Source organism: Phoxinus phoxinus, assembly GCF_949152265.1.
Source record: "Phoxinus phoxinus genome assembly, chromosome: 23".
Lineage (NCBI taxonomy): Eukaryota > Metazoa > Chordata > Actinopteri > Cypriniformes > Leuciscidae > Phoxinus > Phoxinus phoxinus.
In genome coordinates this window covers 6,380,107-6,405,374 of record NC_136898.1, presented here as the reverse complement: position 1 = coordinate 6,405,374, position 25,268 = coordinate 6,380,107, and the positions used below count along the sequence as shown (strand labels likewise).

Here is a 25,268-nt window from a genome sequence, read left to right as displayed (position 1 = left end):
TCTGGCTTTATTTTGCCCTGTGGGGTCCAACTCAAGAATTAGCTATATTTAAGGTTATAAATGTGGTAATAAAAAAAACTATTATTACAGGGTGAAAAACTCAAAGTGTGGCATACAGCGTTAAATAATCAGTACACGTCAGTTTGAAAAGAATGAGAAGAAATTTCTAAAACTAGACTTTGTTTTTAAGGTAGTTCCAGATCTGTATGATGATACAAACACAGCATTCCAGCTGTGCTAAAATGTACGATATGAAGTTAGCCTAGTTTTACAAGCATCACTGCGTAGCACACAGAAAAACTGAAACTGCTGTTGTGCGAGACGCGACTACGAGGGACTACGGTATCTCCCAACGGAAGCAAAGCATTTAATGATGTTTACTGAAAGAAATTATAAAATAAAAATTAACAATTCAAAATTGTCACTAATATTTTTATTATGCATTAAATGACCCATAAATGCAACAAATGCACTTGCGGCCGAGCTATATTGAGCATGAAATTCTACAGGCCTTTTTCTACAGTCGTTTTGTTTTTGCAGTCTATGGGCCTGACCAGCTGAAAACTGTCCAGTCTGACAACTCTTTTTTTTTTTTTTTTTTGCCAAGTTGTCTCACTGCAGATAGGCTATAACAGTTAAAAACTTAGCCTAGTAGCCTAGTTTCAAAAGATCATGATTCCTGGTAAAGGTTGTTAACTCATACACTACTCACTGATGATCCTAGCTCATTTTATTCACAAAGGCAAAAGAGCAATACAAACCTTTAGTCATCTCAAATTGTTTATTAGTCACATTAACATTGTCTAACAGTTCATTGCTTCAGATGGACAATTTCAATTTCAAATGGCAAACAATTTAAGTCTAAGGGGAGGCTCTCAAGCCGAACCGTGTTGGTATTCTTTGATATACTTTATACTTTTGAAGTGTTGCTGAATTATCTGGATCCTTCTTCATTGTTGCTTTACTTTATTCCTTGCAACATGTGAGTGGGTAACGTTGCACTAGATCTATTTTTACTAATATAATTTAAGCTTAGAAGTCTGAATAATCATGTACAACTCTCATGTAAGGAATAGTGCTAGAATTGTTTTTTTGTTTTGTTTTTTACAAAAAATATAATCCTTGTAAGTATGATTGTTCGATATTTTATACATTTCCAAACTCAATTACCCAGATGTGTGGCAATAAAATAAAAATACAATTATTTTTTAAAATAAAAGAAACATCTAAAAGTCTTTAAGATTCTAGCCTTCAAGGAATGGAAGAGATCTCTGGGAGGCTAAAGTGCATCAGGGACATTTTGAAACCAATTCATCCATCCTCCTTGACTTGCAGTCAACAAAGCTCTTCATACTAATAATATCTGCCAGTCTGATGTTCCATTTCCTAGAGAGTATACAATGGATCCTTTGAAGTACGACAAAAATGTTTTGCCATATCCCTACATCACGATTGTCATCTCTGCTTTTTATAGCTGAAAGGCTACATAAGGGCTTGGCACCATTAGGACTCTTTGCATTCTGGAGGGGAGGGAGCAAGAGGTCTCGAGTGCCTTCAAAAATACAGGTGCACAGGAGCTCTTCTGTCTTGAACAACTCACTTACTAGAGTGCAGGGTGTCCTGGAACTTGGTGCTTGTGTACCGAACATGGAAACCTTTCTTGTTGATGGTGTCGTCCGAGTGAAATTTGATGACAATGGCATCACCAGCTGAATAGATCTCCTCTGGTGGCTATAAAGGATAAAATTGACGCATAAATGTTTAGATTTGTGTGCTTATGCTGGCTTAACAAAAATCTCAAGCTTACCCCAGATCCACAATAGCGTCCCAGCCTGGGCGCTTTGACATCAGCGCCATCAAACAGCTCCATGTAATCATAGCCACAGTCGGCTTCCTCCTCAATCTCAAAGGTGCGGAAGATGAGCTCCACCCCATAGCCCTTCTCCGCTGAGATCACCCAATGGCAGTCTGAAGCTCCGGGATAGTTGTTGTCACCAAACTGAGCGTGGGAATACAGATCCTTGGTCTTTATCTCCGCCTTCAGACTACCGCCACACTCTGAGAACAAGGACGATTATCGGTAGCCAAAATCAAACATTCACGGAGAACCTCAGGACCACTCATAGAGAGAAATACCTGCTGAATGAGAGACCTTAAAACCCCTTTTCTGTACCGAGTTATCCGAGGAGAACCGCAGGAACATAGTGTTACCACTGGAAATGACCGGCGATGGCTTTTTGCTCCCACAAAAGCGTCCAAAAGTGGTCGCTCTGCCATTTTGGCCGTCATATATCTCCAAGTGGTCGTATGTACACTCCTGATGAGCCTCCATGTCAATCTCTTCAAAAGCCTATGGGAGAGAATACAATTCGGATTAACCGCCACACAAACAGAGCTGGTGGAATGGTTTACTAGTGTATACTGTATCTTTAACCACTCATTTTGTCAGGCCGAATGATGCAAGTACAAGTTTAATGCGGTGGCCTGGGGTGGTGGATAGGGTCCATGTGCAGGCCTTCTTGCTGGGGTATTTATCAGGCCAGTTTGGACTTGTGATGATACCGGACACACTGGTAATGGCTTGATCACAGCCCACTAAAAACACAAAACCAGGACATAGATGATTGTTGTGAATCCTCAACTAAGGAAAGGGTGCATAGAAAATATTTTCAGAAAGCTTAATGAAATTATATCTTGTTTTAATAGTTGTAAGTACTGAAAATTGTACTGTGTATAATTATTTTGTATATAAATACACACACATGCATATATTTAAGAAAAATGTGTTATTTATATATAAAATATTTATATTTATATATAATATAAATTACGTATAAATATATACATGCAAATAGTTCTTAATATATATATATATATATATATATATATATATATATATATATATATATATATATATATATATATATGCATATGTGTGTATTTATATATACAAAATAATTATACACAGTACACATACATATATTATTTAAACACAAACTTTTATTTTGGATGCGATTAATCGTGATTAATCGTTGCCCATCCCATTACACATTTTTGGTAATATAATCAAACTATTCTGATTACTTTTAGATTACTTTTGACCTTACTTTTTGCCATAACTTGTTTATAAGATAGATTTGAAATGGATCATATTGTACTATAGTGATATATACAATACAAAGAGAAAAACAATTGTTGAAAATTTGACTGTGGCGAGCAGGACGAGGTCGAGGGCCTTGGAAGGATGGCGTGAGGCGCGACGCACCGGTCTCGTATCTCTCACGGGGGAGCATGAATATATGTATATATATATAAATACATACACACACACATTGATCACTTGCAGGTAGTTCGGTAGAATGAAATGTCCTTATTCCTTATATCCGCGGGACTTGCGTGTGGCGCTGATATATGTCTCTTATTAGCAAATCGCGACCTGCTTCATACCAACCACAGTCATGTTAACAAATATGCATATTTTCACTCATCCATAAACATTATTAGATCCATCAGCATGACAGCAACTCCCATCATTCCGCTTATCACTGCGTCATCAACCTACGCCTTTGTTATTGTAAGAGGTTAGAAAATGTTTTTACATATTGTAGTTAAGCGGTAATCGTAACTTCAGGTTTAAAGAGTTTACAAAAAGCAAATGGAAATGTTTTTTTGTGTACTCAGGGCAGCCTTGGAGCAAAAACTAAACGGCCCTTCACAAAAAACATTAATCTCTGCATCTGTAGGAGTTCAAAAAGAATACCGAGCTTTGAAGTACTTAATTTTGTCCAATTTATGTCAAATAAATGCCTCCAGCCAAATGAATGCCTCTAATACAAGAACGCTTGGCCGTGATGTAAAGACGAACCTTCTTTGCAGTCATGTTTATTGGTGTGCAACACAAAGCCGCTGCGACACTGACAGATGTAGCTCCCAAACGTGTTAGCACACTCATGCTGGCAACCTCCATTCTCCCTAGAACACTCATCCATGTCTGCCAGAGAAAAAGAGGAACTGTAGTTTATTCTGTAGTTTGTTGATTGACACGACCAATTATATAAATAGCAGTGACGAGTCTACAACATTCATGAAGGCTATTAAAGGAAACTTGACAGTTCCATATTTCCCCACAGACATCCATTGTAAGTGCATTACTGTAAATGTATGCATTTACAAACTGACGGACAGCTTGACATAAATTCTGGGTTCAGTACAAGAACCTTTAGAAAGTATTCTTTAAAAGAGTCAGAAACTGTCAGAAAAGAATGTCGAGACTGTCTGAAACTCATTTATATTGTTCGTTAGCTGACAAGACAAACGCAAATCACCAATTCTCATGCTCACCAGAAAAGAACTGAGCTTTGAAGCCTCTCTTGGACACAGTGTTGTCGGATTTGAATTCAACACGCATACTGTTGAGCTGGGACGTGATCGCCTCTGGTTTCTCTGTGCCACAGAACTTCCCATGAAGCTTGGCGTCAGTGGACAAACCACTGTGTACCTCAACATAATCATATTTACAAACCTGTAAACAGACAGACAACCAATGAATAGATTTCGCATTTCTTCAACTTTTCACAACTTTTTTTTGCTCAAAATGAACAACATTTAAATAAACAAATAGTTAATCATAATCAATATATAATATTGATATACTGTATATATATATATATATATATATATATATATATATATATATATATATATAGACAGTATACTGCCAGAAAACACTAGTTTATTAACTCTTTCCCTGCCATTGACGGAAATTACCGGCAATCTATGTTTTTACTGTTATACGGTTGAGGGCGCTATTACACATCTTCTGAAAGAGTACTGTATCTCCTGATCAAAACACGCAAAGAAGATGCAGAAACAGCTGATATCATTATGTAATCATAACATGATCACCAACATTAAACAGCATATAAATCAAAACTGCCTAATGTTACGGAATGAAATGTGTCGACCCAGGACGAGCTACAGGACTGTGCAAGCATAAAGGGTGTTGATGGACTTGATCTACTCCATCTGTGTTTTGAGCATCGTTCTGAATCCCATCTGGACCAAGTCTTTGACAATATGATTTTCACAGCTTTTTGCTAAAAATTTTGCTTTTTTTTATGAAACTTACCCATATTCAGGTGTTGGTAAAAAGAATGCAGGAAGCTAGGATAAAACAGGTTGTGTTGTAAAAAGCTAGAGGCTCTGTTCTTTCTTTTGATAAACTGCATGTTCAGATATTCAAACAATAAAGTATTTTGTAATACAAAGTAATTACCAAAAACGCCGGCGGTGGCTGGCAACGTAAAAAATGAAATAAAATAAAATGCTGGCAGGGAAAGAGAAATAAACACACTTTTATTTATTTATAAATAATAAAAATGTCTCTTTGCTATTTTTTCCGACACATCCATAATCAATACTTTTGCTGGTGCTTCACAGTAAGCTTTATGCCTCTGCTTGAGTGCAGGATAGGCTATATATTGCCCTAGTAAATATTTATTTATATTTAAATTAGTATAAAAGTGTCATTAGTTGACTAATGGCTTAAATGAACGACTACTAGTTAACTAGAAAAATATTTAGTCAAGGGAAGCCCTAGTCTCGTCATATCCGTAAATACAGAAAAGTTACATCGAAGTCAAACGTCAACTTACATCGTTCCCCTCAGTCTCAAAAGTGTCAAAAAGCAGCGTGATGCGGTACTGCACAGGTGCAATGAGCTGCCACACACAGTTCTTGTTGGGCGGGTATTCCTGCGGCCATCCTGGACTAGTGAAGGAGCCGTTGAGTTTGGAGATGAATCCTCCACAGGCTGCTGCTGGGATCAGATAGAGAAGTCATTATTATATTGGCTTGATTGACTGTGGCAAGCCAACATGCAAAGAGATACACATGACCCAGAATGTTAAACTTTAGTACACAAATATTCTGACTAGCCAAACAAGCATGCCTTTGAAGGCTTTCAGAAGATATTTTCCTCCTTTCAACAACTCAATTATTATCTTTTCCATTGCCAGAAACATCAAAGCTGGTCAAAGATATAAAGCAACCTGAATGCAAGCATCAATAAACCAATTGTATGAAAACATATTATGGCTTTTAAATGTAAATAGTCCATGTAATCCAAATTCTCATCCAAAATTGTCACGCATTAAAAAATAAATACAACTTCACGGTTGTGTCAATCACGTTTACACACTTTTGTCCGTCATAAAAATGTTTGGATCGGGTTTGACTTTCCGCGTTTTTCGCATTCGTAGCAAACATTTTGAGAGGGGTTTTGACAATTCAGAGCCCCTGAATGACAAATCCGAAAAAACGCATACGAAAATTTCTGACTCCAAGTCTGATCACTTGGAAAAGTAACAGCACATCTCAAGCCCCATGATTTCTCCCATTCATGCCTCATGTCACCCCACTTCAGTGTTCATGTTCTAATTTTCCAATACATTGACTGCAGTTAAAACCTAACAAACTGATATAATGAAAAGTAGGTTTCCACTCTGAAAACCCTCAAAGCCTGATTGGAGAGCAGTGAATGAAATGGTCCCTTATTACCTGGAATATAATTACCACACTGGTTTTCCTGATCAGTTATTTGTTAAAAGGGAACCACTTCAGGTCTGATTTCAGTCTGTTTAGTTTACAAAGGCCTGAGAATAACAGGTAGAACCAGCACATTCTCACTCAACTTACTTTTTAGACATTTTGAGCACGTAACCCAACCCCCTACCCCTAACCGTGTATATTATATAATATAAAACACAGGATTTAACGGGCAGATACATCTACAGCACAATTTATTCAAGCAGTACAATTATTCCAAGTGTACCAAAGACAAACGATTTATTTGTGTGAGGAACAGACCCAAAAGCGTTCACTGTCTTCAGCCGTAAAGCTCCGATCCGTCCTGAACATATTCTAAAATTTCTGCCAGATGAAGCATTACGTCAGCTTTGATTCTGAAATGGCATTGGCTCTCATGTGACTCGTGACTAATTGCGTCAAGCTAAAGTTTGAGTTGAACTTTTCTAAATGGGATATGACTGTGCGTTAACGGAGTGGGATCATTTTCAGCGATAAAGACCTTAAGCCCTATTTTAACGATCTAAGCGCATAGCCTAAAGCGCACGGCGCAAGTGCACTTAGGGTGTGTTTTGGGCGTAAAGAGGCTTATCTCCCATTCCCTTTAAAAACCAGTTGCGTTCGCGCCATCTCTAGCGAGAAAACGGATCTGCTCGTGCACGAGCTTAAAGCACTCGAGCAGACCATCTACGGGACAAGCCCACCATATCTTTATGTACACAATATTAATCTTTTACATTATGATCCTTTTATTTGTAATATTTGGCTAGTTTGTGTGCTGCTGCTCGTCCCTGTGTGTGTAATAAGCAGAGTGTACGCGCGTTGTGCACCAGCCTATAGGCGCATATTACTAATGCTCTTTAAATAACAAAAATATATATATATATGAGTAGATATAACTAGGGTATTCTGCATGGTTTTCAGCACATTGCTGTGCGTTTTACATGAGCAGGTAATTGGGATCACCTGCGCAGCTTCGGCGGTCTGGGGCAAGCTCGTAACCAGGGTCGCAGGCGCAGTGGTAGCTGCCCAGGGTGTTGACACAGCGCTGCTCACAGTGACCTTTATCAGGCCTGGAGCATTCGTCAATCTCTGCATTACAAGCAAAGTTCAAGGTCAGAAGGTCACAAAAGTAGGTAAAGAGGTCAATATGCAATTTAGGAGTGTCACCTTTAAAAAAATTAGCTGCAAACCCAGCTTTGTTCACAGAACCATCAGATACAAACTTCATCCACAACTGGTTGGAGGTGCTTTTGACATCATCTGGCTTTTCGTAGCCGCAGAAACGGCCCAGTAGAGGACTGCTCTCAGAATCACCGTCTCGCACTTCCAGGTAGTCATAAGCACAGTTGTCATGTTTCTCAATCTGAGTGTGAAAGAGCAGCTCATGAGGAAAGCATCGTAATAGAAATGTTACCCATGACATCTCTCTGTCAGAAAAGTCAATGAGGAACAACACAAGAATGCTTCAGACTGTCATCCTGCTAATAAGCACTTGTGATATTTGTGTGGTTTCAGACACTCTGTTACAGTGCTGTCTGAGGCTAGTTATAGAATACTGCATGACGATAACAAACAAAAAAAGCAAGATTCATGTACCCTACCTCAAACGACTGGAAGATGAGGCCCACATGAAACCCCTGGGATACGATGATCTTCCATGTGCAAACTTTATTAGGCCGATAGTCATCAGGGTAATTGGGTGACTCGATCTGTCCACTGTCTCTTCTCACTTCACCTCCGCAAATAGCTGAAACCATGGATAGGACATCACACATTAACTGTTCAGATGGGCAGATGAGCTTCTCAGTTAATGGTCTTAAAATCGTTTTCCCATTATTTGAAGGAAGCGTCTTTTTCAGTAAGGATTGGGGATTTGTCTTCCTCTGTAGTTCATATTGACTGTGGAGTTACTCAAGGCTCCATTTTGGGGCCTATTTTGTTTTCTTTATTTTTGTTGCCCTTAGCAGGGCCGGCTTTGCCGACAGGCGACACAGGCGGCCACCTGGGGCGCCATCTGCTGGACGGGGTGCAAAATTGCAGAATAAAAAATAAAAAAAGTTAATTAAATGTATGTATCGTATTATGAAAGCTGCGCACACGCTGTACCCTTTTACTGTGCACTGTCCACACACTGCTTGTATTTGTCCATTTCTTTTACAAGATTATACAATCCTAAAAACGACACTCTGACAGGCAGCTGTCAAACTCACGCGTGTTGCTCAGTCCAGAATGCGGCTGCAAGGCTCCTCACGAATACTAGAAAAAGGGAGCATATTACCCCAGTTTTGGTAATATATTAAAGAAGAATTTATTACTAATTTAATTAATATGAATTCATGTAGACCTCAACGATCACTTAATCGTTTACTTCTCGCAATTCCTAAAACTCTCTTTTAAAGCTTGGGCTTTTTCTGTTGTCCAAGACTGTAGAATACCCTTCCACCTAACATTAGATCTGCACCCTTAATTTCAAGAACTGAAAGCCATAGAAAACAAATGTGTTTTCAATCGAGATTTAAAAATATCAATTTTGCCAGTTGTATTATGTTTTATGTGTATGTTATGTCTTTTCCTCGCTGCTTTTGGTTATTTTTGTTTGTCTTTGTTACTATTGACTGTTGTCTTGTGTTCTGTTTTATTATTATGTGCTATTATCTGTAGACTGCTATTAACTGTACAGCCCTTTGGTCTGCTTTGTTGTGGAAAGGGCTCTATAAATAAACTAGACTTGAGACGAATAGTCAGCGGACTTATACCTTCATAAACCGCAGAGAAGCCTTTCCCCACCCAATTACTGCTGCTGCGGAACTCAATCCACAGTCGACTCTCAGTGGAGACGATGGCCTCGGGCAGCTGGTCTCCACAAAAACGGCCTGAACCAAAAGAACCAATTGATTAAAACATTTGTTTTTATTTGATTCTTGAATTGATTCTTTCCAATAATCCTAAAGCCATTAAAACTCATTTAATACAAAAACAACACATAAATGATATTAATAAATATGAGAACCTTTCAAAGGTGCTTTTTTCCAGAATCCATCACGGATCTCCACATGGTCGTACCAGCACAAGTGACTTCTGTACAGATCCATTGAGGTAAAATTAAGAACGATCTAACAAAGAGAAAGAAAGAGAGAAGTTGGGAGTCAGAAGAAGGTTATTTATACTACCGTTGACAAGTTTGAGGTCTGTAAGATTCTTGCAATGTCTTTGAATGTTTCTACCAAGGCTGCATTTACGTAAAAACATTCATAATGTGAAATATTTTCGCAATTTAAAAGAAATGTTTCCTATTTGAATACATTTTAAAATCTAATTTATTACTCCAATCTTCAGTGTCACATGATCCTTCAGAAATCATTTGAATATGCCGATTTGCTGCTAAATAAACATTTCTGATTGTTATCAACATTGAAAACAGTGTTGCTGCTTAATATTTTTGAGGAAATCGTGATACTTTTTTTCAGGATACTTTAAAGCATACAAAGTTCAACAAGTATTATACTGAAATATATATATTTTTTAAATGGAAATCGTAACAGTATTAATGTTTTAACTGCCACTCTTGATCAACTTGCAGAAATAAAAAAAAATCGTATTGCCACTCTTAATCAACTTGCAGAAATAAAAAAAATCGTATTGACCCCAAACTTTTGAACGGTGGTGTATATTATAAGTTTAGATATAAATGCTTTTCCAAATATTTTTTTTTTGTGTGTGTGTGTTTTGTGTGTAATGCAAAGTAGTAATAAAATACTATTCTACTGACTGAAAAATGTCTATTCTATGTGAATTTCTTCTACCTTTTCCCCAGGCGTGACCGATATCCTCCATATACAGTGAATATATGCGGCGTATCCGTTAGGGAACCCAGGAGAGGAGAAGTTGCCAGTGCTGTCCTGAAGGCTCTCTCCACATTCTGTGCACGAACCAGAGTCAAAACCACATTGAGAGAAACTCACAGATGATTGACCACAGATTAACCGGATCGGAAAACAGTAGGAGTTTTGGAGATGGTAAGGTCAGTTTTATAGATCATGCTTTTATTTTGAAACCAGTACAAAAATCCCTGGGATGTAGGCAAAAAGATATTGGTCAATATTGAAATCACAATTATTTAACATGATTATAGATGGCCGATTTCATGATCAGAGTAATTTTAGATATTATTCAAATGTATCAATTTCTATCTCAATTATCGTTAGAAAAAAGAAAAAAACGACGAATAAATACAACAGAACAAAAACAAGTTAAATAAACTGTGCTTTAAGTTAAGTTTTTCAGAAAGATGTAACAGTGGTATTCAGATAAGTAATGGTACAATCAAATAAAATAACACTGCATAGTCTTCAGTGTATACATTAAACATAGATGAATCCTTATTAATACCATAAAAGTTATTTATTCAAGAGCAGTGAGTGATTTCATATAAAAAAAATTGTTGTTTGATTAACATTAACGACATAGACTAAAACAGTAGTATTGGGCTACTGTCACTTTAAGACCGAATGCATGGATCCAATATACTATTAAACACACATTTTCTTTCTCAACTATTTACATTCACGTAATCGTTTGAAGCAAAAACCGAAAATGAAAATCAATTACGAATGATTGCACAGCCCTACTGGGATGTGAAGGCCCACTTACTTGGACACTTGTATAATTTTCTTGCTTGAGCGATGTCCCCTTTGCTCAGTCTCGTCCGCTGTCCGATGGGAGGTCGAACTCCATCAACCTCATACCTTGGCAGCATGGTGTCAAGATAGGTGCCTCTATTTTTCAGACATAAAAACAACAACTTCCCAATTATTCACAAGTGGATTCTCAGAAACCTTTTAGAGGATCTAAGATACAGCAGCAGGGAGAATGTACTGCAAACAAAAAAAAGTTGTTTCATCTTAAAGGGATAGTTCACTTTAAAATTAAAATTCTGTCATCATTTACTCACCCTCAAGTTGTTTCAAACCTGTATTAATTTATTTCTTCTGCTGAACACAAAGAAAGATATTTTGAAGAATGTCAGTAACCAAACAGTAGTCTGTACCCATTGACTTCCATAGTAGGAAAAAAAAATACTATGGAAGTCAATGGGTACAGACTACTGTTCGGTTACTGACATTCTTCAAAATATCTTTCTTTGTGTTCAGCAGAAGAAATAAATTAATACAGGGTTGAAACAACTTGAGGGTGAGTAAATGATGACAGAATTTTAATTTTAAAGTGAACTATCCCTTTAAAGTAAGTTGAAATCAACACCCAAACAAACAATTTTGTGAATATTTGCAAGATGTCTGTTCCGTGTGTGTGTGTGTGTGTGTCAAAAAAAAAATTTGTGTATGTACATAGTCCTGACTGTGTAAAATGTGAAAAAACAACATTGCTTTGCCAACTAGCTGAAATATTATATTTTATTTCAGTTAACGTTTATTTTGAATAACAAAAATATTTTTAGTTTATTTGACGATAATAACCTTACTTCAATATCACATGATCCTTCATAAATCATTCTAATATGCGGATTTGGTTCTTGGTCCAATGCCAATATTCCTAAATTAAAATATCCGCCTATGGCATATATTTGATAGATATCTGCCCAATATATACAGGTTTTGGCTTGTGCCGTCTTCACTCTCACCAGTTCCCATGATGACAGCACCCTGAATGGCCAGCATGCGGACGCAGAGCGGTCAGAGCAGAGTTTAAAGCATTGCCTCCCTAGACTCCGACTCCCTGGAGCCCACCCTGCATGCCAGAGCACAACAGCACTCCGGCCCCGCAATTGTCCAGGACAAAAAGCCTGGAAGGGCTTTATTTATTTTGGCCTAGTTCCAGGATCCCCTGACTGCAAAATGCTGGAGGTAAAACCGTACAATGTGAATATTCCTAGTTGAGAGGCCATAGGACAGGGGCCACTTTCCAAAACACTAAAAAATAACAATCAGAGAGAAACCATGCCAGATTCCTAGATTCAGACCGATTTTCTAGCGAATCACTCAGACCAGTTTGTAAATAGTTTTAACTGATTTATTAAAAAAGAACAAACTAAAAAACTTTTTTACTCCACACAAAGAGCAATAACTAGGTCTGCTTTCAGCAAACTAGAAAACAGAACAGTACCAATTCATAAACAATACAAATAAAATAATAGAATTTTTCATTACTGTGGGAACCCTGACCGAGTAATGTAGAATAATGTGACTTTTACAGAAGCTGACCACATCAACCTTGAATATGAATTTGTTCTGTTTAAGACTACACCAGAATTAGCCTCACTGTTTCCAAACTGTTTGCAGGTTTTCAACATGGTTAATTCAGAGAAGTTTTGTAAAACACAAAAGAACAGACCAAAGGACACTACCAAAAGCCTAACTGCACTTCAGCCTTGGCTCCCTGTCTGGATTCCTTCCTCTTGTCCTAAACAACGAGCAGCGGTCTGCCTCTCCATCCTCAAGCCACTAACAACAGGTTACCGTAGTCAGCAGTCGCTGAGAGCGCCAAGACTTTAAGACACTAACACATGCAATGATGTCCCTGTCATTTATAATTAGTGTAGACATTTATATTTTGTATGCTGTAGAAGTGTTGTTTATTGTTAGTTCATGTCTATAATATAATATATAAAATATAATTATTTATATTTCTTAATATATTTATCATTCTTTATAACAATGAGTATCCAATCAGCACACAGAATATAATAAAAGTGTCAATGGGAGGCTGGATAATCAGACTGAAGTGGTGTTTAGCAGAAATGGTAATTATTCGTATGTTATATATTATCCAATTATCTCTAAAATAATAATATCTAGTTGTGTACAAGTGCATTAAATGCTTATGAGTCAAAACCTGGAAAAGGTGTTTCTGGCGTAATGCATGATACTGTTAAAGTCGTAAACCTCCCCGAGCGAGTCCACATCCTCTGGCTCCATCTTTTCGAAATTGTACTCCTGACCTGTAAAATGCAACACAGGCTCCATCACACAAACACTTCCACTGAATCCCATGCAATTACGTATTATTCTGGATTTTAAATATAGTATAATGCATACAAAGTTAGTAAGTAAGTAGCAACTATAAACAAACAGAAGTATGAAATGTCATCATTCCAGATAGTTCTTGTACCTGGCTGGATGTTTTCTCGAAATATATTAACATGTTCATCCCGGTCGGGTCGTGTGTGCTCGTGCCAGAATCCAATGACATGTCCGAGTTCATGCACCACGATGCCAAACTTGTCGCAGTTCTTCCCGATAGATATGGCCTGTGCACCTCCACCCCTCCGCCCGACAAATGAGCAGCACCTGCAAAGAAGCCAACTTGGGGTTAGAAAGCACTATTGAACATATTTAGCAGATGCATTGGTAAAATTAGTCAAATTAATGTTTGTATATTTACTTTCTTCTCTTCTCAGATTAAGCTACTCTACCGTTTAAAAAGTCATTTCTGTCACGACAACTCTTGGAGCGTTTAGTAATGGATTTAATGGATATGACAGTGTTGATATGTTTGGTCAAGGCAGAATAGATCTGCTACGCTGCTGCTGCTGTTATTGCTGCTGAAGAGCAAGTAAGACATACTGTTGCTGTACAATATAGCATACATGAATTACCCATAGCAGATCTACAGGTGGAGCTGGGGAAGTATTTGAAGGTTCAACTGCAAACTCATTGGCTACTGATACAGAGGGAACCAATCAGCTGTTTCCTATAGAGAATGATGTGTTCTATTCATCAAATAATCCTACAAAAAAAAATGTATCATGGTTTCCACCAGTGTTGGGCAAGTAACTTTAAAAATGAATTAATTACTAGCTACTAATTACATCTTCAACAGTGTAAGTGTTAATATTAAATTACTTATTGCTAATTATTTTCTAAATCTTAAATCAACCTCAACCAGTAGAACAATCCAAGGATAGACATGAAACTGCTTTTAATTCTTTCAAATAAATATAAAATTGCAAAAAATCTTCTTCTTGCCATTTAAATGGAGAAGGTTACATAAAAAACATACATTTTAACATTAGACGTTCAATTTTAATTGTTTTATATGGAATTGTCCAATAGTCTATACAATATGTAATGCTATTACATCATAATTAACCACGATTAAATTACAACCAAAAAAAAAAGAGCAATCATTTACTTTACCTTTTCAAGGGAAAAGTAATCAAATTACTTCAATTTATTACTCAATTCATTACACACTGGAATAATTGCAACAACTGTTAAATATTATATGAAATAAAAACAAATGTTTCTTGAGCAGCAAATCTGCATATTAGAATGATTTCTGTGACACTGAAGGCTGGAGCAATGATGCTGAAAATAAATTACATTTTAAAATATATAAAAATAGTAAACAATATAATATAATATAATATAATATAATAAATACAATTTACAGTTTTACTATATTTTTATACCAAACATATACAGCATTGTTGAATGTAATCAGTGGGTGTTTGTCTGAACAAACGAGGAGAAGATGTCTGAGAACCATCGAGCATGACAACAATTACGTTCATCCTTCAGCCTTTTGAGTTATTGTGAGACACAATGAGCTGAATGCAGCAAATTCTATAGTCGGTCAGACCTTGAGGTCAGGATCTGAGGAAAAAGGGCTTTGTGCTGACTGAACCCAAAGCAAGGGTGTTTTTGTCACAGGCGGCACATGGCCTGCTCTTGGGAACTGCGGTGGAGTGACATGGCTGTTAGCGCCATGAAAACTTCAGCAAGGTCCATCTTTTTACTACACTCCACGTCAATCATTCATTCAGTGCTATAAAAACATAGTGTTTTTTTTTGTTTGTTGATCAAATAAGTGTATCCTTAGTGAGCACAAGAGACTTTTTAAAAAAAAAATTCAAAACTATTACTGACCCCAAACTTTTTAACAATAGTGTATGGCTCAGGTTTAGGGGACCTTTTAGCCTGTTATATCATCTACTAGGCAAAAAACGAAAATCTAATGTTTTAGGATTGTATAATTACATTAAAACTTTATTAAAATTATTGTATTATTATATCAATTGTATGTATGTGTGGTCACTCTGGAAAGTAACAGAGCCATGTTTTTAATCACAATTGACACCATTTACCTTCTTAAAGGATAATTCCAGTATTTAACACCTTGAGTCTATATTGTAGTTTGTTTTGGATGAACAAGAGTGGTGGACAACATTTTTTTGACAATGGTTCCTCTCTCGAGTTTTTGACTATAATAGACCATGGACCCATTTAACATTGGAGTCAATGGGCATGTCCGAAAATGTCATTAAAACAGCCAATAATGTTCGTTTACAAAACTGTTAAACTCACCGAGTGGTTAGTGGTGTTCGTTGATGATTATAAACAATATATCGTCACAATATATGATTCCAATCCGTTTATTTTGCTATAGTGGAACTATTTTTTTAGACACTTCACAACCGTGTAACTTCCGCTCAATATTTGAATCTGAAGCGTTAGCACACTCCCGACCACTTGATGGCGATAACCGATGTTTATGTCTCGCGGGACACTCACGGTCACAGTCGAGTTCAACTTCATATTGCACTGGTCAGTGGTCACGTCTTTCAATATGGTTAGAATTCGCTTACTCTCCCGGGGCACAGTTGCTCTGCTCGCTAGCCTTATGAGAAACGGAAGCGAGCAAAAAGACTACATCGACCAAATGTAATCGGCCCCCTTTCCGTTTCCGGTAGCGCATTTATGTTAACGAGCACTCAGTCCTTCAACAGAATTCAATGGGATTTTACAAAATGACGAATAAAACACGACAGAAACTGTATTTCGCAACACTTTTTGTTTCTGGAACATCAACTAACATCACTAATCACTCGGTGAGTTGCACAGTTTTGTAAACGAACATTATTGGCTGTTTTAATGACATTTTCGGACATGGCCATTGACTCCAATGTTAAATGGGTCCATGGCCAATTCTATTATAGTCAAAAACTCGAGAGAGGAACCATTGTCAAAAAAATGTTGTCCACCACTCTTGTTCATCCAAAACAAACTACAATATAGACTCAAGGTGTTAAATACCGGAATTATCCTTTAATGGCAATTAAACAAACAACTGAATTATGTTAACCAAATAGCCAAGCTATTTAGACATTGATTTTGTAAAGACACATTCACACAGTTCTAGCTGCAATAGTGTCTAGTTAGACAATAATGTCTTTTTTTTTGTGTTGAATATCCTGCTGACAGGGACTGAGTTTCTGTGCATCGGGGACTGAGGGAGAAACTGGAATGGTCAATAAGGTGAGCAACTGTAGTCTCTTTACAAAGAAACGCAGAACACGAACTTACCCACACGACCGGATGGTAAAGACGATGTAACTCTCCTCTGTGCTTCTTTCCTTGAAGGTCACGCAAGTGTGTTTCTCCCAGTGACGCATGGCTTGCTTGAAAATGGCTCGCTGGCTGCCTACAGGGCATTTGGTTTAAATCAGTAAAGGACGTCTAGATAACACTTTGAGCACCTACTTACTAATGAAAATTTAGGATAATAAGACTAACAAAATACTACAAATCCAATTTAGGATTAGTGTTAAGCTTACGGCGAAATAGAGCTTTTGTATGATGTTAAGTGCAGTTGGAAGAATTACATTACACTGGAACATTAGGACATTGGAAAAAAAAACATACTGTACAGGTATGATTATGAGATTATGAAATAAAAAACAAAACATGGGGCCTTACCGCTAAAGTTGCCACTAATAATATAGGGTATTATGCCATCCGGCCAAACTCTCTCAGGTCTGGCTGTGGCTGCTCTCCTTCTGCGTAGTAGAAGGCTTCGGTTGGCCAAAACTGGGTCCTTTGCACTGCTATTAGCTGAAGATCTGTTTGCTGGGGCAAAGACAATGCTTCAGACAAAGTGTACTTGTCTACTTAACTCAGAATATTCCATGAAGTTTGTAAAGGCCTGATTGCACAAAATTAAAGGGGTGGTTGAGTATGATTTCACTTTTCTAACTTTAGTTAGTGTGTAATGTTGCTGTTTGAGCATAGACAACATCTGCAAAGTTACAACGCTCAAAGTTCAAAGCAAAGGGAGAAATTAGCTTTTAAAGAAATCGTTTTATTTAAGGACTACAACAAACGTCTGGTATGGACTACGCGACATTCCTCACGGGTTAGTGACATCACCGACCCTAAAATTTACATAAACCCCGCCCCCAGAAACACGCAGTCCATTCTCTTGGTCTGCGTTACGTCATAAATCATGTGACCTGCGTAGCAACAAGCCACCGCCACGTTTGAAGGGTAAAACAAACCGAAGGCAAAGCCCGAGGCAAATCAAAAAGGTATCTATTCACAGAAGTTTTGCAGTGGATTATGTCAGTTATGGATACTAACGGACTATTAATGATATCTGTGTATGCGAATGTATGTCGGTGGTGAGAAGTGAATATAATAAAACACTCATGTAAAGCGCTTTGTGAGCTACATGTCTGTGAAAGGCGCTATATGAATAAACATCTTCTTCTATTACAGAATGTCTTATCAGTATACAGACAGTCTCCTAGTGCCTGCATTGACCAGGTACCACAGAAAGCTGTCGCTTGTAGGTTTACAATCCGGTCCCTAACGGCATCCGATTACATTAACTATGTTCATTCAAAAGCATTGTGCTAACGTTACACAGTGGCTGTAATGAGCTCAGTCTGTCAGTGGCACAGCTTGTACAGTGTCAGTGAGGGACACAGTTTTTTTCAAAAGCCAAAAAAGGCTAACTGCAGAAATGCATCTTATTCCCCACACAACTAGTGCATTTCATTGTTGCTTTTCAATGTCATCATAACATAGCAACAGAAAATTGAGTGGCCATCTCTGCAATGGTATTATTTTGTTATTCTTTGATTTGCCCCTCAATTTGTCCATTCATTTGCGATTAAATTTCTATTTAGATTTAAAGTAAAATGGTATGTTCATAACCTCTATTCACACTTTTTGCATTAACCAGTCATCAGATTCAATTTTATTGAATGTGTCTAACGACAACATGTCCTGTTGCATCCCACATGTTGTCACTTCTTCTTGAGTCTCTCCATCATTGTCTGACTCCGTTTAAACATAAAAGGCAGAACAGTTTCTGTAATTTTAGTGTGTATCTGCGTGAGGTAATCGGAGCTGCTAACACACACACACACACACACACACAATCTCTTGAAGCTCCGCCCTCAGCAGCTAATTTGCATTTAAAGGGCCAGACACAAAACGCTGTGTTTTTGCTCACCCTCAAAAAGTGACAACTTTAACTTGCTATATAAAAATATCTGAGGTATTTCGAGCTAAAACTTCACACACACACTCAGAAATTTGAAACGGGCATTTTACCACCCCTTTAAGTATTACGCATTAATTTAATAATGAGTGCTGGCTAGATCAATTATAATTTACATGAGGAAAACCGTAGTCTGTAGTGTAATCAATTAGATTAGTGCCCTAAAACCTAATTGTGTGTCTGATCTGTCTCAGTCATTACAACGGGCAATGTCTTCCAGGTTTTTGTTTTTGTTTTTGTTTTTTCAGTTTTCCAGAATCAATAATTAGTGAAGGTCACTGGATGATTCACAACTATACATCATGATTAAGAGTATTTTACAATGTAATATAATCCAATTTCCCAAGTACTTAATATTTGGAATCTGATTATGCAATTGATTACATGCAGTCAGTTAACTTATTACCCAGCACTGAGTATCATTGTATGGTATAGCAGTCTGTGCTTGGCAACCGTACTCACCTGAATCAGTTACAGGGAAGTTAGAGGAGTCATTCTCTGTAGCATCCATATAGTTCGCTTTAAGAAAGCGCAAGTCCTCCTCATCTAAGGCTATGTCCCCTAGAAAAGCAGCTAAACAAAAGATGATAATAAATCACCGGCTGAATTTCTCAAGGTCAAGTAACATGCAACCCTGTGAGACTGATGAGGGGGGGAAACATCGCCATGATGAGAAGCAGCTTTCAGCCCAGTTTCAGGCTCTTGTTAGATTCACAGGTCCCCAAAAACTAAATCTGTGCTCTGGGGTCACACCTGCAACCTGTATACCAGTTTCAACTCAGATTTTAATAGGATAACTCTCATACAGGCCAACCACACACCAACGCCAGCTTCCAGAAAAAGACTCCAGTGACTTTGCTCCAGGGCTTTGATCATTAACGCTACCCTGTGCAGGCAGAAGCCATTCTTCATAAAGTGCAGGTGCGGTGGCTTTAAAATGGAGGGATTTAAAAGGCACTTTACAAATCTAAATGAACAGGGATTTGTGTTACTTTTTCTAAGAACCTATTAGCAGCCTTTCAGCAGACACTTCTGCATTTTTCAGGGACTTACAGCACAGTAATTGCATGGATGGTCCCTATGTATTAACAGAACAAGTTTGTGATTCTAGTAACTCTCCCGCAAATCTGCTTTGGGATTTCGGTGTTAGTTTTCTTGTTTGTTGGGTTTTTAATCCTTTATATTCATTAGAGCTTTAAACTTTAAGTCATCACCGCCATCCTTAAATGGATGTATCTGTCTGAATATTAAAATATAATCCATAAGTGAAGGGAAAAGTAAGGTTTTTCGCAGCTAAGAAAAGTTTCATAACTGTTGATTAGGTTAACAAACCATTCTTGCAAACATGTATTTAGTTGGATGAAAGAGCGACAATGTTAAAACATAAAACACAGACATCTAAAGATCAATAAGTGTCCTTCTGTAAAAGCTTAAAGGGACAGTTCACCCAAAAATAACAATTGTGTCATCATTTACTCACCCTCATGTTGTTCCAAACCTGTATTAGTTTCTTTCTTCTGCTGAACACAAAATAATATATTTTAAAGAATGATGGAAACCAGACAGTTGATGGTAGCCATTGAATTCCATAGTATTATTTTTCCAACTAAGGAAGTCAATGGCTACCATCAACTTTCATTACCAACACTCTTTCAAATATCTTCTTTTGTGGTCAACAGAAGAAAGAAACTTTCTTTACAGGTATGGAACAACATGAGGGTAAGTAAATGATGACAATATTCAAACTATCCCTTTAAAGCTTTTTCATACAGTTTGTTCGTAAAATAAAATGAAAGGCTTTTAAAATAGTCAATAGCTGTTATATCTCTAGTTTGTGTGTTATCAGGAAGATGGAACCCTGTCGTTCTAGAGAACATTTTATTGTACAAAATATGAAGATAATGATCTGTAATGTTGGTCTGCTTGCCCATGAAATATATATATTAACTAATATCTTTATGACATTTTTTTTTATTTAAGTTTATTTTGTCAACTAAATGCAATAAAACCTTATTTTGGTATCATGGCTTTTATTACTACTAATTGTTTTCATCCTTTATATTCTGTATAAAGACATCATAACTCTGCATGAGTGGCTGTGAACATTCATGTCTGGAATGTGTGACCTAGCAGCAGAATTCATAGTTGTAAGGACTCTGAGGCAGCAGGGAGCACTTTTATTATTTTACCCTGGTATTTTCAGCCTGGCAGGACACCTTATTAAGCCTGAAACATTTGCTAAACAAAGCAAAAAAATATATGAGTATGTTTTTGTCTCGCTTGAATTTTTCACCCAAAGCTGTCGAATCTATAAACATGCATATAAAGACATACACTCACGCCTTCCTGTCACGCTGTTCTCCGAGTGTCAAAGAAGAAACAAGAAAGTCACAGCACACCAATTTTGAGGTAAAGCAGTTCCCAGTTAAAGGTTACATTTAAATCTGCTGTCTAAACAGCTTGAGAGAAAATGTGTAACTTTCAGAATCCATGTTCACTGTTGTTCTGCTCAAAACTGAAAGTGTACAGACACAAAATCTCTCAACGTTTCACCCATATTGAGTCAATACACTGCCAGGTCTCAGGTTAACCTTTAAAGACATCAAACTTTTCACCTTCCCCTTCTTCTCATTCCAAAAACAATTCCCTTCAGCAAAAGGGATGCAAAGACAGACCTTCACATTCAAAGGAATAGTTCACCCAAAAATGAAAATGATCCCATAATTTACTCACCCTCACCAAGCCATCCTAGGTGTATATGTCTGTCTTTCTTTCAGCCAAACACAACCGGAGTTATATTAAATAATATCCTGCCTCTTCCTATCTTTGTAATGGCATTGAATAGTGCCTGTGAGTTTCTGAAAAAAAGCACATCCATCCATCATAAAAGTCATCCATACGACTCCATTTTCACATACGCGACCCAAGACGTAGCTCCTCTTCTCTTATATTGAAATCCTCCGACATTTTTCTTTAACACTTCTAATTCGTGACCGGCATTTTTTTTTTTTTTCATCCTCTGCGCTTCCACATTCGTCAGTTTTCACCCTTACGCCGGAACTCAACTCTATAGAAAGAAGAAAGCCATATACATCTAGGATGGCTTGAGGGCGAGTAAATGATGGGATAATTTTCATTTTTGGGTGAACAATTCCTTTAAAATCTGTTCTTTTTGGTCCATCGAATCATTACCGCTACATGGCAGCAGTAGTTATTCCTCTTCCAATTTCCCATTTCAGTTCTTCTCTTTGTTAGCATCAAATTAACGGTCTCAATTTAATGCTGGTTGTGCCAAACCAAATTCCTGACAGGTTTCAATGGCCTGAAGCCCACTACATGCTGTGAGGGTAATGAACAGTTGTCCAAAATGCTAGGCAGCCCCTGTCAGAAACATAAATGATTAATATGTAAATTCAAATGCCTTTCAACTATTTTTTTTAAAAGCGCTTCTCTCATATGACTTTCTTCTTTCAGGCAAATACAATATGAGTTATATAAAAAAAAATAACGTCCTGTCATTCCAATCTTTATAATGGTAGTGAATGGCAGTCCTGGTTTTGAAGTCCAAGAAAGTACATCCATCCATCATAAAAGTAATCCAAACGACTCCAGGGGGTTAATAAAGACCTTCTGAAGCGATGCGATGGTCTAAGAAAAATATGCATATTTAAAACTTAAATGAAAATAAATAACTAGTTTCCGACAGACGGCTGTACACATCGATTTACGGCGAAAGAATAACCCGACCAGACGCATGACGTATTGACGAACGCGGAAGCGCAGAGGATAGAGCAAAACAAAACACCGCTCACCAATTAGAAGTCTAAAATGGGAATTTTTAAAGAGAAATGTCCAGCCCGATCTCATCCCAAGGCGTCATATACTGACGCTTTGACAAATCGTCTACATCCAACGCACATGGCACCCTTTAGCGTCAATGTGAGACGCAGATAGAAATGGGCCAGAAGGCGCCTCCTAGCGGTCTAACCCTAACCCTACCCCAGACCTAAACCCAACCATAACTGTGCATGTCATATTGACGCTAAAGGGTGCCATGTGCGTTGGATGTAGACGATTTGTCAAAAGTGTCAGTATATGACGCCCTAGGATGAGAATGCGTTTAAATGTCGGAGGAGCTTGAGTTTGTTTGAAGCCCCGTTTGAACCGCGAGAGGCGTCTAAACTTACGATACTCCTACATCTGACATCCAACGTCATGCATCGCGTCAAGTGTTACTCTTATGGCGCAAGTCGACTTGCGTAGGTCGTCTGCCGGAAGCTAGTTATTTTAGTTTATGAAGTTGTACTTATGAATATTTTTCTTACACAAACGCATCGCTTCACTTCAGAAGGCCTTTATTACTCTCCTGGAGCCGTGTGGGGCACTTTAATGATGGATAGATGCACTTTTTTGGACTTCAAAATCAGGACCACCATACACTACCATTATAAAGCTTGGAAAAGCAATGACATTTTTTAATATCACTCTGATTGTATTCGTCTAAAAGAAGAGAGTCATATCTGGCTTGATGGCTTAAGGGTGAGTAAATCATGGGATGATTTATCCTTTAAATTCGTCAAAATCAATACTACAAGGTTAATGATTTCATCAGCAGGTGGGAAGCACATACGCTTGGCCACTGGCTCAGTAACGTTGCCTCTAAGCAAGTGGAAAACGTGCTGATTTAATAATAGTAATAATAATGAATTTGCACTCCAGCAATAATGAAAATGATAAATAGTGAATATGTAGCTATTTTTCTTGTGAAAAATGTTTCACAGAGAGAGAGCACTGTTTGACCATAATGGCATGTAAACATACTAGTATTAAATGAAGTTCTAATAGTCCAAAAAACATTTAATCTGCTGTCTATTGCAAATACAAAGTTTAGCTCAAAGAATTGGTGCTTTTGTCTGTGTTAGATGTCACGTTAGGGTTTAAACTTTTACAGGTCATCAAAACTTGGTTCCGAACTAATGCTTTTCGTGCTGTAAACATTTTAGTTCTACACACTCTGCCCGAGGATGCTGATTTCTGAGTTGGGATAGGGGGAGGTGCCGAATCACCAGGATCCCATTCACTTGTCCCAGATCTCATGCTGTCCTGCAGGACACAGCTAAACAAAACAAAACAAAGCAACACAAACAGCACAGCACAACAACAACACAACCAAATGACACAAAATAACGCAAGATTAAACAAAACATAAAACAAAATGTTAACCAAAACAAAATATAAAACAAAGCAACACGACAGCAAAATAAAACAAAACAACTTTAAATCATAACAAAAAATAATAATATAAACATCACCAAACTGTAACCAAAACAAAGCAAATAATAATAATAAAACAAAACAGTAGGCTATTAAAGAAAACAAAATAACATCGGCAACAAGACAAAACAAAACAAACTTTTAGTTTAGAAACATAGACTGTAATATAGGCAATTACCAGCTTTGCATGGGTCCATGTAGTCAACTTCATCACTTTCTCCTGGACTTGTGTGATAGTTTGAATCCACTTTCAATGCGATCGTTAATAAAAGCCGAAGACTGAACATAAGCAAACATGTCCACAGGGAATTCATGACGGGAATGAGTGCGGATGTGGACCTGGAGCCGGCGGAGAGCTGAGAGCTGAGGGCTGCGGTGGTGGGAGCTTGGAAGGACTTGGGAAAATGGGAGCTCCCGGGAAGGCGAGGCTTTGCTCTCTTCAATGCCTTTATTCTAGTCCAGTGATTCGCTCAAATACCCGGGCCTAGAGCCAACACCAAGCTTACAAACATCACAGATCGGAGGTCAGTGCACTCAAAGTGTCCTGAGTCCATCTGTGTGGGAGAAGAATGCGAACGCGCTCGCTCGTGCATTTTACTGCAGAGCAGAAGCAAAAATGCTTAAAACACAAATCCGACGCTATTTTAACAAATGATATTTCGTTAGTTGCACTTATAGCCTAGTGGCAATGTCTTCCATTTCTTTTTAATAGCCATCATAAAATATTCCTATAGGCTATCTGAAATGTGTCCTGAAGAATCACACCTGTCTCTGTGACAGACTCTGACTGTGTAAATACAATAGCACAGGAAGAACCAGGTGAGCAGCCCGCGCTATTTTTAACCAATGAGAAACGCGTTCTGCGTGTGACTAATTTTGCGCTTAAATCTCAACAGCAAAGGCCGACCCACGCTTTATTAACCAATCAGAAACGCTCTCTACATGTTTTGCGCATGTCTCCAAGCACTTCGATCTTAGCCAATGTAAAAAGAAGCCCATCAGAAATGCTCTCGGTAAAATTTTGACATTTCAGAATATACAAAGAGATTTTTTTTTAAACAGGCAAGTTATTTATTATTAATAGCCTATAGTTATTTAGATTT

The 25,268-nt window shown here is 37.7% G+C and overlaps 1 protein-coding gene across 2 annotated transcripts; it reads right to left on the bottom strand.

Annotated features, from left to right (window-relative positions):
- Positions 1-723: 723 nt before the first annotated feature.
- bmp1b (bone morphogenetic protein 1b) lies at positions 724-25,021 on the bottom strand. 2 transcript variants are annotated; one of them, XM_079599912.1, is made up of 20 exons: positions 24,344-25,021; positions 19,354-19,464; positions 17,304-17,453; positions 16,911-17,028; positions 13,714-13,892; positions 13,438-13,543; positions 11,239-11,363; positions 10,392-10,507; positions 9,599-9,701; positions 9,345-9,461; positions 8,190-8,335; positions 7,756-7,951; positions 7,552-7,677; positions 5,655-5,818; positions 4,342-4,522; positions 3,866-3,991; positions 2,468-2,595; positions 2,137-2,350; positions 1,808-2,058; positions 724-1,731 (listed from the first exon to the last, which is right to left on the bottom strand). In XM_079599912.1, the coding sequence occupies exons 1-20, from the start codon at positions 24,477-24,479 to the stop codon at positions 1,597-1,599; spliced, it is 2,928 nt and encodes a 975-aa protein (XP_079456038.1). In that variant the 5' UTR covers positions 24,480-25,021; the 3' UTR covers positions 724-1,596. The 2 variants fall into 2 exon arrangements, with proteins under 2 accessions (XP_079456038.1, XP_079456039.1); XM_079599913.1 differs by having other exon boundaries at positions 5,655-5,815; positions 24,344-24,937.
- Between the last annotated feature and the right edge of the window lie 247 nt (positions 25,022-25,268).